Source organism: Lepisosteus platostomus, chromosome 11 (assembly GCF_059453375.1).
Source record: "Lepisosteus platostomus isolate fLepPlt1 chromosome 11, fLepPlt1.hap1, whole genome shotgun sequence".
Taxonomy (NCBI): Eukaryota; Metazoa; Chordata; class Actinopteri; order Semionotiformes; family Lepisosteidae; genus Lepisosteus; species Lepisosteus platostomus.
The window spans coordinates 3,105,751-3,122,511 of record NC_142621.1 but is presented as its reverse complement, the minus strand read 5'-3'; the positions used below and the strand labels follow the sequence as shown (position 1 = coordinate 3,122,511).

The following is a 16,761-nucleotide window of genomic DNA, read 5'->3' as shown; positions in this document are numbered from 1 at the left end:
AAAGAATGGCCTCCTCACTCTTAATTGGTAAAGACCGACATTAATTTGGATGGCTTTGTTCACTACTGTAGAGATTTTCTGCTTCATTTCAGCAGGCTCCAAATACCAAGCACAGAAAGCACTTACATGTGCTAAAGACTTATCCCTGACAAGGTATTAAGTAAGGTACAGAACATTAGGAATAATTTAGATACAGATGAGCCCTTTACTGAACACTAGACTTTTCTTCTTCCAGTAATGCTCATACTGGATTTAGCAGCTTCTTGTTATTTAAACTTGACCTTTAAGCATCAGATACCAGGCTATCCTGCTCAATATCAATCACTGCACAGGGTTTAACCTTCATCCAATCCCAGAGTAATACACGCAGATGTTATGCCCACAGATCAGTCACAGGCCACAGCAATATGAGAAGTACCATCTACTGCCTGGTTTTTCATCTGGCAGCATTAGCAAGGAAAATCTTGAGCAAAAAAACAGTGGGGCAAGGAAGAAGGAGGTTTACATTAGAAAATGAAATGCAAAAAATTACTGCACTTGTCACAGATGACTTTATCTTTATGTGCATGAACAGACATGCAGTCAACTCCTTAAGTGTTGCAATATTCAGACTTAAGTATTAATTGATATCCAAAACAATTCTATTAAGATGTGCATGTCAACTGAATACAGAAATACAAGAATCATTTTACAAGTCTGTGAAAGTTAAAAATACACAGGGATCATTTTTGGGACAGGCATCCTTTCTGGCAGTCTGTTTAAAACCAGTGTCTTTTCATGTGTGCTCAAGATCAGATTCCTAGCTCTCTTCTCCCACCTGCGTAAATTGCTACGGTCTATAAATACTCTGTGACAATATAATGAAAGAAGGAAATAAAAAAAACTTTCTACTGTCCTACTTTTGATGGATTGTCTGGGCTTAGATCAAAGGGGCTAGATGGGCCAAAAGGTCTCTTCTCATTTGTAACATTTCTTAAGTTTGTGCAGTTGCAGGTACCTAGATTGTGTACATTGTAACCTTGTGGCAGTCTTCATGAAATCAATTCCAGTTTTTTGTTATAAGTCTCAATATCATGTTCAGTGTATGGCAGTGGGATGAAGTGAAGGAATTAGAAAACACAAGTCTGTTAAGAGTCTGGAAGGGCAATTTTATTGTGAGAGAGGTGTTGCTATCCTCTCATTACAACCATAACCCAATGTGGCATTACCCAGGGGTATGTTCAGTGTGGTGTTGGAGCCCTGGATTAAGGGGGACGCGTTGCCTTCGCAACCACAGCTGCCCTGGCTAAATAAGGATGAGTAGCAGCTGTGGGGCTCTTTCAGATACACTGGGCACCTCCCCAGAGGGACGAGCAGAACCCCGCAAGGGGAGACCCTTCCACTGACTGTGACTGAGCGGAAGGCCGTCATTTCCCCTACGTTTAACTGTCTTTGTCTTTTCGCCTATCCCGCCATGCATCTCCACCGGGGGAGGCTGACCTTACACTGCAGGACAGGGGAGGAATCTCCCACCGCCACAGGTTGGGTTCTCTTTAGTTTTCGCCTCATGCCCCCTGTTCTTCCAGACTGGACCCCGTTAAATAGGGGAAGTCTAGTCTGGATGCCGTGGTGAACAGTGGCACATTTTTCTTTTTTTTTTTGTTTCTCCCTTTTTTGCTCCGGGTTAGCGACCCCGGGTTAGCGGTGCCTCCGACCCCTCAGATGGGACGTTGACTTTCAGTGGTGTTTGTCGCCACTCCTCCCGCTGCCGCACTCTTACACCAACTAATTGGTTGGTCTTTGCTTTGAGAGCTGTGACTCTTCGGAATCAGGAAAACTGTATTTTAAATCCTCCCTTAAGGTTAAAATGTGCTACAGTAGCAGTCATGACATTCGTAAAAGATAAACAAGTGGAGGAAATGTAGGAAACAAGTCCTGAAATCTCAGTCTTCAAATAGCCAAGCTGTACCTATGGATCCTGTGTTCCTTACTACTGGATCATTTGTTATAACCAGTCCTGGGAATAATCACAAAAAAAAGTCCCAGAAGTATTACCAATACCACGTACCTGTGTGACGGCTTTATTGTTTTTTTTTTTACTTCTTATTGGAAATGTACTATTTTCTGAAAAGGCTGTCGAGAAGAAAGACAAAAAGGATCTTTCATACTGGCAACCCGGGTGCTGGTACTGACTACGAGAGAGACGAGGATGCCTGGCCCTACTGGTTACCGCCAAGTACACACACAGCAGCTCTCGGCAAATGAAAGCTTTCCTGGTGGCTGTGTAATGAGCACAAAGACACGCTGGGTTTCCTGTTCCTGACCCTGTATCTCCCCTGGCCTGATTAAACCTCTCTCCTTGCAAAGCAAACTCTCAGCTCTGCTCGGAAATGAATAGGTGGATCAATGAGAGCTGACAGTTTGTCTAGGAGAGTGGCTGGAAGGCATTATTTGCCGTGTTTCTTAGTGAGATCCCTGAAAGATGCAGTACCAGACTCAACAATAAGCTCCACCAGTGCCTAGTGCAAAAGTGACTGCGTAGTATTTATTTAGTGCCTGTCTCAGTTTTTCAGGACGACGTTCTGACAGGGGGCCCGAGCAACAACAACATAAAAAAGCTCAATACACAAAAAAACATTTAATGTAAAAACTCCCCTTAAAAAAATAAAAGGCTGTTATTTTAATAATTTGAGAGTGCATTTCTCAGACTTGTCGAAACTGACTAACTTTTCCTTCGGAACATATGGTCCCTCATGTTCATACCTGGATGCATAATGAAATGTGACAATCCATTTCAAAGATGGCCATGTAAAAGCACAACAGCAAAAAACAGGGTACATTTTTTTTTTAAATTATTGCACAGCTCCTGCCACTCCTGCCATTACTCAATCTAGATATAGCAAAAAATCACTGAAAACAAACTAACAGGGGCAATCCTTTGAACTTAACAGAAATTTTAAAGATATCAGCTTGTTCTCCTGCTTGGTGTAAAAGTAAAAGCAGCAAAAGCTGCAATAACCATCTGTCCCATTGGGGTGATAGCTGGTGAAAACATTGAGAAGTAATCCAGTCTTACACCTGACAATAATAACACGCTAATTAGATGCTGCACTTGATTAAAAGCTGATGCTCTAAAGAGTTTTCTTCTTATGTTAAGTACGCAGCTCGGCAAATGAATTTATTTTCTACAAACACTGGTTAACAAACAAGGTTACGTCCTCGGGGAAGGAATGGCCAGTTCTCCTAGTGACAATCCCTGCCAGAAAATAAAAACTGGCAAAGATCAGAACCCTAAAGATCAGAAAAGTATTACTGTAATCCATTCAAAGCTTTGGAGTCACTGTCTTAGAAATGCATATGAAGTGTGTGCTGCAACAAGAGTAGCAGAGCAAACACAGGTACATGGAATGACTTTGAATGTCAAGGCCACATCAGACAGTGATAAATATGCTTCATGTGTTGCTCGGGCACATACACATTACCTCCTGTTCCTGCTACCTCATTCCTCTTCATCCTTGCAGAAATACCAGCTGTGAGCAGAACAGGAATTCACAGCCCCTGGTGACATCACCAGCACCAATGAAAATACTTGCTTAAGTCATCTCTGCCACTTGACTACTGACAGAGGGAAGTGATCTGCTTCAGGATCAATGCCTGGCACAGCTTCAATCTTTTTCCCCTTAGCAGGGTGAAACAGCATTAAACAGGAAGGGCAAATTTGTAAATCAAACTGGGCAAATTAAATACTAGGCTTCTCTGCTTCTCAATGGAGCTGGAAGAGGATCATGCCAAAGTACAAAAGAGGCTACATTAATGGACAAATCGAAAATCAGGTGCCCACCACTATAGGTATCATAAAGCTTTGCATCTCTCATCTTCTATGTCAGCCTTATAAATATAACACCACTGCCTGAAATTAGGAGCACATCAGATTGTATCTTATGCAGATGGAGGGAAAGAGACAGAAGGTGCCCTGGCAGTTTGCAGTTTGAGATCCAGGAGCTCTCTCCAGACATTCGGGCCGATTTCAATCCCAGAAGGGAGGAATGAACAACGTGTGAGCCGACACGAGCCTCTTTTCCCAGGCCAGCACAAAAAATGGTTTAATACGGTTTACCATCGCAGTTCCATAACTCAAAAAGAAAGTGCAATCCATTTATTTTAAAATAATGACCAGTTTAAAAATATATCGTATATAGTTACCCTAGTAAAAGTGTAACTGTATACTGTAGGAACCTAGAAAGGAAAGGAGCTAACTATTAATTGGGTCCTTAATAGACTAACACACTGGTGCCCACCTCCATTAAGGCTCGTTCTTATTCTTCAATGAAACTGTGAATTATTAATACAGAGAAATATTTCACAGGAGAGACCACAAGGGAATTTACAAACCCAGTCATGAGGCAGCAGTAAAAAGCCCTCTCTTTGATTTGAAAAAGCAAACTGTATGAAGATGGAAGAATGTGCTTTATTTATACATTAACAGAGGGTTGACAACATTTAGACTTCATTTTATTGGGAAATGGTTCAAATGCCAAGCGGTAAAAACGTAATATGCTGAGGTTTTAAGTCCTGGTTCACAGCATGCATTCATAAAACAATTGCAGCTGAGATTTTATTTATGACATTTAAAAGAAAGAGGAGAGTGTGGGATGGCTAAGTGTGTGGCAAAGTGAAAATAACAAGGTACAGCACTATATATCCTTTGTAGGAGGAAAAAAAGTCAATGATTCGTGTGTAATTAGGGCAAAACTACTCTACCTTTGCCAACAGGAAAATGACAGCTTTCGGAATTCGAAATTCGCATTCGAAATGTGTTACTTTAAATGTGAACTTTTCTCATGCTGGCATTCCACCACACTAGTCCTGCTTTAGGGTTCAGAAAAGAATAGGGTGATAAAAAAAATGTGCAGGGTAAAAATAAAAAATTACTGTAAATGTGTCCAATAACCGTGGTCAAGTGATTGAGTGTTTTTTTTCCATTCTGAGCCACATTACATCAATTATTATAAAACTCCCAAGGTTAGGAATGTTTTAAAGAAAGGAAAAGGGCTTGTGATTTTCTGCTCAAATACAGAGGTTTCAGTTCAGGAGATCGGGTGCAGAGGGAAGCAGAGCCAAGGAGTCGGTCAACATTACTAACATGCAGCCCTGATGGAGAAGATTGAAGGAGAACAGCAGCTGACTCTATAAGACCACAAAAAATATCCAAGAGCAGAAGCTCTGGCTCAGGAAATCACAGATAAACGACATTAAAATACAAACAAGATGCCAATTGGAGAATCATGCACAGTCCAGGTTTTCTACATGTTTAAATCACTGCGTTTTCATGAGGCTGGGAAACCATGCTTTATTTTGTGTCATGCAATTTCAAGCTTATTTTCTCGTAATAAAGAAGTTTGAGAGGCGACTTTCCTATTTTCGTAAATCTCATTTCTCAGAGGCACCAAGTGTCACTGATTGCGGCAAAATATCAGCACGCAGAGGGGCTCAGCCAGCAAAGCATTCAGCCGTAATGCCCGTTCTCTCCAGGGCCTGATGAATTTGGTCTCTCGTTATTTCAAACATTTTTTTCAAGCACCCCATCAGTGGGGGAGGTTTTAATTTAAGAGCATCTCAACTGCAGAATTAGAGCTATGCGTGATTTTTCCCGTTAATGTAGTTACAATAAACACCCTTGTCACTTTAACAGGAAGAAAAACACAGCAGATGCAGCAGGAGCTGAACAGTTCAATAAGAGAGCTGCTAGATGTACAGTACTTATTTTCCATTCTTAACATGCAGGATAAGAAGATGAGAAAAAGGCCCCTGTTTATGGAGAGTTTCATGCACCTAAAAATTAAATATTAAGAAACCAAGCAAGTCTGCATACTGATGGCCAGCCTGTGTTTGTGTTAAAAGCCCAATTAAAAGCCCTGGGAGCACCAAATGCAACATGCATACTGGGGGCTTAATTGTTTTTTTTAGTGCATTAGGAAGTCAAGATGCATTCTTCAGTATATTTCAATTTAATACATCATTACACGCTTTAAAAACCAAATGATATACAGAAGGAAGCTTATTTTGACTCTGCTTTTTCCTGTTTATGCCGATATAACATTTTTTTAGTTCCATGAAGAAGATAACATTCACGTTACGCACAAGCGCAATCGAGCCCCTCTGTTCACAGAAACCGGCCAGAACTGACCTGCGGGTGTCTGGTCACTCTTCTGGGACTCATTCTTGCCATACAGTGAAACAAAAACCCGAAAAGCCCCTTCTGCCCTGCGAAGGAGCTCTTACCTCGTACTCTTGGGAGAAGCGTAATCCGTCGTTGGCCTTAAGCCTCTCAATGTGGTCGGCGAGGTCAGAGACAGAGATGGGAGGGTGCTCTCTCATGCCTGGGTACGAAGGAGACACGAAAAACACAACAGAGGACACAAGTATGAGGCCGGGATGAGCAGTCAGAAACAAGTGAACAGCAGTCACCGTATAACCCATAAAACACGACTCTGCAAAAACAAATGCATGTTGGTGGGAAGCACAGAGCTCAACAATGCATGTAAAAAACTCACTCAAGTTACAAAAAACTCTGTGGCATGCTGGACAGGAGTGAGAGTGGGCAAACACTGACGATGGGCATGAGCAAGTGAGCATGCTCACTGGTTAGCGCCAGCGCTGGCTGAAGCAGACACTTAAAGAGTTAAAAGTACCAGTGAGGTGTGGAGGGGCATTACAGGAGAAAAGCAACAAAAAAACCCACAATATAAAAATGCACTTCTGTCATCTTTCACTGGGCTGCCCATGATCATTCTCAGACTGGTTGTCAAAACTGTTCATAACTATAATCGACATGGTACTCCGAAAACAGCAAAACTTAGATACCTGTAAAATAAAATGCACTGACAGATCTAAATTGCTTGCAGCGTTTGCTCTTACTTCTTCAAGCGAAACACTGATAAACACCTTCTCGAAAATTAATTTTCCCGCACAACAGATTTATTGTAGGCATTTAATCGATGGCTTAGAACTTATCTGCCAACAAGAATTTCCTTCACCTTTGAACATGGCAGCATTATGCTAAAAGGGATTTTAAAATGCATGACATGCTTCAGAGTTTTAAAATGCTCAGTGATCGTAATTTTGCAAAAACTGTGTAACCAACAGCACAGAAGAAATTATCTGTATGCGTCATAGACCAGGCTGTCTTGGAACAAGACTAAAATAATAGTGGCTTAGCACTCAAAGTAAAACACCCGAACAAAACAAGTAAACAGATCTGATGACTCTTGTGGGTAAAGGCTTATAAAATCCCAAGGAATAATGAGAAATTACTCATTTCTCTGTCTCCAACAGCCTTCATTTGCCAGTCTTTACTTTTGCTCAGTTGCAGAATATTGTAATGTTACCAACTGCCAGTCAAAGAAATCAACTGTACCTGAACATTAGATAAATTACAAGATTGATTTAGCGTCAGGCTTTACATGCAGTAAGATCCAACACATGTCTGCTAACAAAGGAGTCATAACACTAGATCAGCCTTCGTTCACACGTTCATAGATAAGAAAAAAGAGTGATTAAAAAAAACTTCAATATTAAAGTTCTTTACATAACCTATGTCCTTTACAACACCCTATTTGCAGTCCAGGGGGTGGGCACTAGGGTCAGTTCAGTTCCCTGTTATTGCAAAGAACTGCAAACAATTAAATTACAGAGTTTGTAGCATAAATGATTGTTGAATTATTAAAAATAAACCAGGCATGAAGAGGCTGCGTTAAGTAAAATGACCCTGCAGGCCCATCTGGGGGCAAGAATTAGCCACATCTCACGCTAACAGAACAAGTTACTGCACCCATTTGCTGCAGCAATTACTGCTTATTTTTTTAAACCAGTTATGAAAGCCAGCCTGCGAAGAGGAAATGAGTGAGGAAAATAAAATTAAACTGGACCCATTAATCATGTTAGAAATCAAATTCACAGACACAGTACAACTGCTTCTGAGTGGAAATGGCCTCAAGACACACCGAGGGAAAACAAAATTGCAGAGAGTGGGGGGGAAAAAGATGAGAGAGATAGAATGAGGGTGAGACAGATGCATATAAATATAGACAGGAGCAGTAAGAACTAACTTGAAATGTTCGGGCAACTGGGGGCACTGGGACCTGTAGAGAAGAGATTGGGGGAGGAATAACAAAAAAGCTTCTTTTATTATTTTAATTATCGTCCGCTTCCTTTAAGTGAAACCAGAGCACACAGAAAACGGTACTGAGAGCAGGAAGTGCAGGAGACAGGGGAGGAGGGGTTGGCAGCCACGCCTAGAGGAGCACCAGAGTGATGCAGGGTGACAGGGAGGTACTGGAAGCTCAAATCCAGCAGCTCCCAGGCCTGCTGTTGGAACGCACTGGGATTCGAGCTTTTATCATGATCTTCTTGCTGAGGCCTGAATAATTTAACTTTTGTTTTTAGCTTTGAAGCCACTGCTTCTCTTTCCTTGCCTTTGTTCAGGAGCCATCAGAAGCAGGGCTCACCTCTACTGGACCCACACAACAACAAGATACTTTAACGATGAACCTGCGGGCTCTAACTCTTCATAAAGCAGGAGGGTGCTTTGCTCTTTTTCTTCGCCTACCTTTCATTTGTTAGTCACTTTCTGAATAGCTGCCATCTAGTGGCTGCACTGTTTATTCTGCTATAACCTTGGGAGACCAAAACTGTACTCTGCACACGACCTGGTGTATCCTTTCATTACTCGTGCAATTAGGGTTTCATGACTCCTGTTTTATTTCTGAATGTTTTCATTGCTTTGGTTTCAGTGTCAAGTCTTCTGGCAAAGTTTTTTTTTCAGATTTTTTTATCCGTATTGATTACATAAATGAAACCGAGACTGCTGGTGTGAATCACACAGAACCGCAGTTCTGCAGTTCTCTTTCTACGAAGACTCATCTTAGCAGCAGTCAGGAGAAGGGAGGAGGACAGAGACAAGAGAGACAAGGGAGCTGAAGAAATCGAGGCAGAGAGAGAAATGGGCAGAGCAGTGAGCTTTGCAGTGGTAAAAGAATCTTCTCCTATGAGTCAGCCTACTTTATTCCTCTATGAAGTTCAAAGGCACAGGATAAGATAATGAGTTTAGCAAATGAATATCTAATTACCGCAGATTGTTGTGGTTCAATTAAAGAGGACAGAATTGGGAATTCTGACTTCTTTTCTTTAACACTTATTCTTTCCTCTCTAATACTTTTGCCCCGAGCTTGAAAGCAGAGTAATGGGGCTCATGTCTCATTTCCATCTAAATGAAAAAGACCCAATTGTACCATTCCACTAATAGCTGTCATATGACTTAGTGCTAGCACTACATTAACTGAAGTTTATCGATTGGTTCAAGCTGCATTTATTAGGAATTATTATTTTTTTCCCCCTGAAGATGGCTTTGCGTTTATTCTGCAAGTTACATGCTGGAAACAATTAGTCACAAATAAAGAAGGAAGAGCCAGATGACTTGCTTCAACAGTGAGTTTGAGGGTTATAGTGGTACAGTTACAAAATCCTGCTAGCATCGCTTCCAGACACAAAGCAGTTCACAGAAGCAATACAGGTGGTTCTTACTTCACCGCCAAGTACCATTTAGAACAGGCAGCCAAGTACAATTGCAGAAAAAGACACAGCCGGAGCTCGGATATCAAAGAGCACCAAAATTATGTGGCACGAATCGCCACCACAATGGGTCCCACACCGTGACAATTTTCTCCGCTGTGAAAAGAGCGAAAAGAGTCCGTCTGAATTGGGAGTTAGTGTCTCTTGCTCAGCACCTCACTGTGGCTGCCACATGAAGAAACAGTGCGGAAAGCGTCATGCGGCCCCTCTAACTAGCAATTTCCCTGCTCTGTGAACGATACTTTGCCCACTTGACTGACTGCCGACTAGGGCATGATTTGCTCGGCGGGTCTTCTGCTGATGGACATGAAGGCCCTTAGAGCACACGACTCTGGAGGGGTGGGGGGCCGGAGGGGACCAGTGGTTAAAACGGGGGCCCTGTTCTTGATCCGGCCTGTCCTCAGCCCCCTTGCTGACAGGATAATTGCGGACAGAGAGAATACCAGGAAAGTCACAGTGATATGCTGATAACAGATGGCTTGAGGTGCCCATTTTCGCATGAACGCAAATTCTTTCACATGAACTCTCCCCTTCCTGGCCTACACCACGTACCTATTCCTAAGCGGCAGGAAAGAAAATAAACTCAACGGTAAAGCTCATTCCCACGAGCACGCTGAGGGGAGTTTACTCCTGGGTCAGGAACGAGCTGCTGCGCCCTTGCGCAGGAAGGCACCTTGCCGACAATGCGATATTGCAAACAGAACTGGATTCACATAGCCGTTGTAGGAGAAGACACCTGTGTTCATACTTTCTGCTTGCCACACCTACTGGTGCTGGAAAAAAGGGAGAGTACCCCCCCCCCCCGTTTTTCGACTGGAAAAAGAACCGAACTATAAACAAAAGCTATAAAATAATCTCTGGATAAATGAACACTGGCCGAAAAGCTCCAGACAGGAAAGGAAGTGTTTAGCTGAATACCTGCTTCTCACATCCAACGCATCAAGCTTTGCTTTATTCTTATCCTGCACTTTGCTTTCCTTCTGCGACTGATTCTGACCTGTCTGTTAGTGTCGTTAAAGCGGCGTGTGGCTGGATGCGGGAGTGAGGTGTTTGCTCACGTGGATGTCATGGGGCGCTCAACCCCAGTGCCTCCCAGCTCACAGTAAGGTGCTCAGTCAGGACTCAAGGGCCCCCGGTTTTTCTACAACGGCTCCAGAAGCACCGGACCGCCTTCACTGCCTTTCGGCCGCAGGAACCGGCTTTAAGGCACCTCCTTCAAGTGTGTTGTATTTGGGTGCGGGCAACGCTCAGCAAGAACGGCGGTTCAACGGCTGGCCGAACAAAACCAGCGCATTTGCAACAGGCTGCCATTGAGAAGTGATGCACCAGGGAAAATGCAAATAGTCCAAAGCCCCCTTCAAAAAAACCCCACTCCCCACTTGACTGCGACGGGTAGGTACCTGGGGTCTGATGATTGAGCCTCCGCATCTCCACGGGGTCGGAGGAGTGGGCCAGCAGGGAGTCCTTCACCCCCCCGGAGTGGTCATCCTTGGGCGATGGAGAGGCCCGCTTCCTGGAAGAGTGGGACAGGGGCGTGTTACAGAGTGCAGCCGGCGGAGCAGGTCACACCCATGTCAGCGGCTGTGAGGCTGCTTCTCCATGCAGACATTAGGGAGTGTGGATCCTCTTAATGCCAGAGTCGGCTGGCATATTAATTGCACATTAATTCTTCCAGTATGGTATGTGACTGCTGCAGAGGGAATACAATATAAATAGCAGACTTTGTCTTGATCTTACCCGCATCAAGACAAACAGAAATGACCTGCCTACACGCGTCTTAATAAAGTCATAGAAAAAATGGAAATGAGATGATTCTTTCTACAAGGAATGGACTTAAAAAATCAAAAATAAGAACTATTTGGTTTAGAAAGTTGCCTTTTATAGAGAGAGTAGAAATACATCTTTATCTTGCACGCATACTTCAAAAATATCACCATTTCTCATTTGCTATTAAAGGACACAATTAATTCTTGTAGCTGGATTGAATGGAATGTCTTGGTTTCAGGAATGCTTGTTAAACCTTTAATTTCCAAACCTAACTGAAGGAAAAACAAGCAGACACTGTAATTACTGGATCAGCTGGATGACACAACACTGGCTAATTACACTGTTTCTGCACCTGTATTTATAAGCGTGTTTTCATCAGGTAGTTACACATATTTGGCCGCTCTGCATCTGCATGCTAATTGGGAAAGGAACACATCTGTCAGCACTCCAGAGATCAAGATCCGAGATGGGCGCCATGCAAAAGCCGTACGCAGGAATTTCACAACTCATTTCACTCCATTTACAATGTTCTGAGATGCGTTTAACTCCCTATCTTTAACTCACTTAAAATAAAAAGAACACAGATCTGTGTGGGATATAACTTTAGATTGTAAAAGCTCTCATGTCTCATCTCCAGTCCTAATCTAAATTCAGGGCTGCAAATGTTGCTAAGGATCAGGCCCAGTTTTGTTATTTTTCACACTTCGGAGCTGCAGGTGGGGGAGAATGTAGGTATCTGGCTGCAGTTCAGGATGTATGCTCGGGACCGATGAAAGGCAAAGAGGAAACAGAACAAGAAAACTAAGCCCTGTGGTTTGTCTTACCTGTATTTAACAATGACATGTGACTGAAGGAAACATCAGCTTGGGCAATCAAAAAGGGAAAACACTTCCGTGGCTGGCAGAAAGGTATATTACCCGAGTGAAAAGTGAAATGCATGTCTCTCCGAGTAATGACTTGGAGGACAAAGTAAGGGTTGCTAAATGAAGATGTGGCATGCCCAGAGTAACATAGCGTACATAGAAAATTACACAGATGGGGGGGAAAACTGCATACACCTCCTAATAGAGGTAGCTGTGTTTTTCCTTTGAACAGATTGTGATAAAAGAGCCTGGAGTCTCCAGCTTCTGATCATTCACAGTGCTCAAAAACCTTTTTGACCAATACCAGTTTTCCACAACAGGGACAACTGGCAAGAGACAAGACTGACACAACCTTGAGAAATTAAGCAGGGTAAGAGGAGAGGACAGCACATGGAATTAGGACAGTGCAATGCCATACAGGAAACAGTACCCACCTTTCCTGTTTGCTGCATTCCACGAGAAAGCAGAGGGAATAGAAGAACAAGATTAAGTTACTGTCCACCACAATCTTGGGTGCCATCTAGCATCTGCCCGACACCATGGCTTTCAAAGGAAACAACACCTAGCTTTTCACTAACCCTTGGATTTGTGGTTCATTCTCCTGTCCATTTAAAAGATGGGTATTCCCTTTGTTTTTTTAGGGATGCTGTACAAGAAACGGCACATCTCACAAAATATGGTGCACACATAAGCAAGTTCACAGTCGAGAACGAACCTTTTGGTCCATCAACCCCGTTTGATTAGTTAAATGATCAAAGGGCCTCACTCAGACATTTCTCGAAAGAAACCAGGGTCCTGGATTCAACGGCATGGTTAGGTAACTTGTTCCCGACTCCTCTGCATGTGTCTTAACCCTTTGCGTAAAGACACACCATGCACATCGTCTTGTAAGTGGAACATACAAAGGTTTTCCACGAGTCGTTGTCTTGTGGAAATACAAAAGAAATTTGATTTTTAAGATATCAGAAGTACAGGCCTGAACATTCATAAAACTCTCCGGGACTCTATATAGTGTTTTCCCAAGGGAATTAAACCAGTGATTTTTCTTAACATTTTTGTTTCTCATTTTCAAAAGGTTAGATTGTGTATTAACACGTTAAACCATTTGAAAAACAGCCCAGGTATCAGAATTACGTTTTTTTAAACTCCTGCTTCCTAGCAAAAGCTGAGCAATATGTACATATATATATAAAACTGAATAAAACTGGAGGAGGGAAGGCAGTGGGAAGAAATTTGCATTAACAATAGAATAATTAGATGACATCATGTGAAACCGAGCGTTTAAATGCTAAAAGCTTCAAAAGAATGACGTCTGATGTGTTGCACTTCTCTATTGAGAACATTTTTAATTTTGGCATTTGCTTCCCTTCTCTCTGGTCTGTGCTTCCGGGACACGTGAAGACATTTCGGTGTTATTTTAATGGAGAAGTGGGCTCACCACCTTCAGATTTTAGACTCATGTCATGTTCATGAGTCACAGTCTCCCAGGGCTGGCAGTGCTATATTACCAGTACAGTGTGGGACGGGGGGGTGGGGGGGCTGTACTGGATAATTCTGTACAAGATTGCAGTGTGATGATGTCTTATGACTTCTTTTACTTTCTGGTGATAACACACCAATTCCATGGAGTCCAGACCCTTCTTTACAGGGCTCTCAAACTCAGTATAAATAAAACAATGACTTAATAATTCTTGGCATATTGATGACTTGCAGATTTGCAGGTTCGATCACCTTTAAATTTCCAATAATGATGAGGTTGTTGTTCGTAAGGATGTAATGTCTGATCAGCATTTCAAAAACAGCAACTCCAGTGATAATGTGTTTATTAAAAAAGAACATCTGTCAACAAAACAACTTTGTACATCAAAATGGTCTAGTAAAATAATGTTTTAAGGTCTGCGGAGAGGGAGAACTTTTGTGCCATATGAGGATGCTTTTGTGAAACGGGTCAGAGCAGACGGTGCCACTTTACTGTTGCTGGATTCTGTTTTCTGCCCAAATCAGGGCAACACCACAGCACCACTCATTGATTAAGACACAGTGCAGAAAATAGAGCTGCTTTCTTTAGCTGCTCAGCAGTTATCAATCGGTTCTATTATTAGTAATTCTGTTGTATAGTCCCCCATAGCACGGCAGTCAGCATTTCAAGATTACTAGCCTAAGGATAATGGCATCCAAGTGAAGCAGAACTCATAATTATTTACCAAGTGAAAACAGCTTACTAGGGTTTCACTTCATTCAACATAAAGAAGTCCATTTTCTTTCCCACGAAAACCAACAAATTTTCCAGTATATTTATGGACACTGAGCAACCTTATACTTTCAGAGGACTAATATCATTAATGCTTTTGGGCTTCAAACCCATTATACAAGAGTTATTCCAATGTTTCGAATTATTCTATTACCCCAATTTTGTGAGGTAGGAAAATAAATCCAAAATGCCTGTACATCAAGTATGAGATGGTAACTAAACCATTTGAAATTTGAAAAGCAGACACACTGGGCAAAAATCAGTCCTCTGTCCAACATGTAAGATAACTGGACCCATCATCCATGGTTATAATCCCTCATAGACTAACAATGAATAAATAAACCTATAAACTCTTCTATAGAGAGTGAAATGTCTGTAAAACATTCCCCTTTTTACAGGGGAGATGGGGCTTCACAATTTGGCCTACAGTGCTGGTTCATCATACCCAAAGTCCCATTTCTGGGAATAGTTTAAATAGCAAATCTGCACTGGGATCAGTTTACAAGAAGTATGTGCTTCCCTGATCTTCAAGCAGGTTTTATAGGGAAACGAAAGAACGCCAGTGAGCAGAAGGCTGGAAACCATATGAAGGTCTACTGACTGAGCAAATACTAGGTTTAGTTAGGCCGTCCAGTCCCAGCTGGGATGAAAACTACAAGGCACTGTGGCTCTCCCAGGCATCAGGCTGGAGAGCATTGCTCAATAAAATGTGAAACACACTCCTAGCAGCCGGACTACGTTAGGGGCAGCCTCACCTCTTAAACAGCAGGATGGCGATGACAATGATGATGATGAGGATGACGGCCAAGACCGGCCCCATCACCCACAACATCTCCGGCTCCTCAGGCTGTCTCGGCATCCTGTTGACCACCTCCACCGTTATGGGGTCTGAGTAAGGGCTGGCCGCAAACGTCTTCTGGAAGAGGCAGAGAGCAGGACAAGTTGTCAGGAGTTAGACAGGAGCCAGGGAAAAGACAGGAGAAAGAGACAGCGCAGGTTCGTGAAAGGGCTAGAAAGCTGTGGGTCATCACCTAAAGGGAAGCGGTGAGCGTGAAGGACCAGTGAGAGAGAACGCCCGAGGGTAAGGAGAAATGAGGAGCGCCGAGAGAAAGACAAACGGTTGTTTTGGGTTAAGAAGAGACTAAAAGGGCAAGAATGTCTAAACAAAACAAACAAAAAAAGAACAACCAAGAACTCAATACAAAGCTGGAAGCAAAGGGAGCAAAGTCAGGTGCTTGCCATGCAGTCTGGGAAAGCTGATAAATTATAGAGACGAATACTGCTAATCTACTCAGAATTAAATAAGAAATTAACTATTTGTAAAAGAAAATTGTCATTTAGAGCAGTGTTATTAATTCTGTTAGCCAAAGGTAAGCACGTTTGCACCAATCACTCAAATAGAAGGCATTAGAGAACTCTTTCCACCCCCCAATGCACGACAGAGAATATCTCATGTGTAAAAATATGGCAAGTTCTTTTTCAGGATTTCCAGGCTTTTAAAATGATTAGTTTTAACTTTATTATTGCAAAATTTTAAATAATTCTTTAAAAAATTATCAGTGACAGAAAACCAGATCAAAAGGTTCCAAAATAGTGCTTTGAACGTCAAAATGAAACCAAATGTGAAAATATTGGGGTTATATAATTTTCTTTGTGGTCTGTTTATGATTCAAGTTTTAAAATTTCCTAAACGTTACAGTGTGGTGATCGACTTCCATTATGAATTCTGAAATTGAAAAAGCTGCCTTCCCTGGCTCTGCTCTTGCAGACTTAAGAGTAACCAAGAGCCAACGACCAACGCCTTAAAAACCTTTCAAAGTTTTTTTTTCATTTCTATTGGATTAAGTTTTTGAGTCATAAAAAGATGGAAGACATCTATACGTACCCATAACAGATAGAAGCTGACTTTAAAATCTTCAAAGTGAAATGACATCAAGCCTACGGCTGGCATCTAAGCATTTTAGTAATAAATATGAACCAGTGTTTGGAAGAAACCAGAACTATGCAAAAACTGGGGAATAAGAATCAGATTCTCTACTCGAGCACGAAGCTGTGACTGCATACAGCATAAACACAAGGTCTACATTGGTCAAGCAAAACGAGAGTTTGTTTCATTAGCAGGTTATTAAGTACTTCAGGTTATTAACATTACCTGCAGAACTGAATCGAGAATGACGGTACTACAATGACCACTTAAAACAAAACAAACCAGCAGAAATCTTCTTTCTTTCCTAGTGCTACAAGAACACCCCCATCCCCCTGAAGACACCA

The 16,761-nt window shown here is 42.2% G+C and overlaps 1 protein-coding gene across 12 annotated transcripts in view; it reads right to left on the bottom strand.

The window, feature by feature from the left end:
- Positions 1–16,761, bottom strand: part of LOC148651763 (receptor-type tyrosine-protein phosphatase F) — a 222,607-nt gene that overhangs the window by 15,966 nt on the left and 189,880 nt on the right. For 7 of the 12 annotated variants that reach the window (XM_088597854.1, XM_088597859.1, XM_088597861.1 and 4 more), the window contains 4 exons: positions 15,246–15,406; positions 11,010–11,122; positions 8,088–8,120; positions 6,262–6,359 (listed from right to left, as the gene is read on the bottom strand). In XM_088597854.1, coding sequence (XP_088453980.1) covers positions 6,262–6,359; positions 8,088–8,120; positions 11,010–11,122; positions 15,246–15,406 — 405 coding nt within the window. The remainder of the gene's footprint in view (positions 1–6,261; positions 6,360–8,087; positions 8,121–11,009; positions 11,123–15,245; positions 15,407–16,761) is intronic. The other 5 variants (XM_088597860.1, XM_088597865.1, XM_088597863.1 and 2 more) reach the window with 1 other exon arrangement.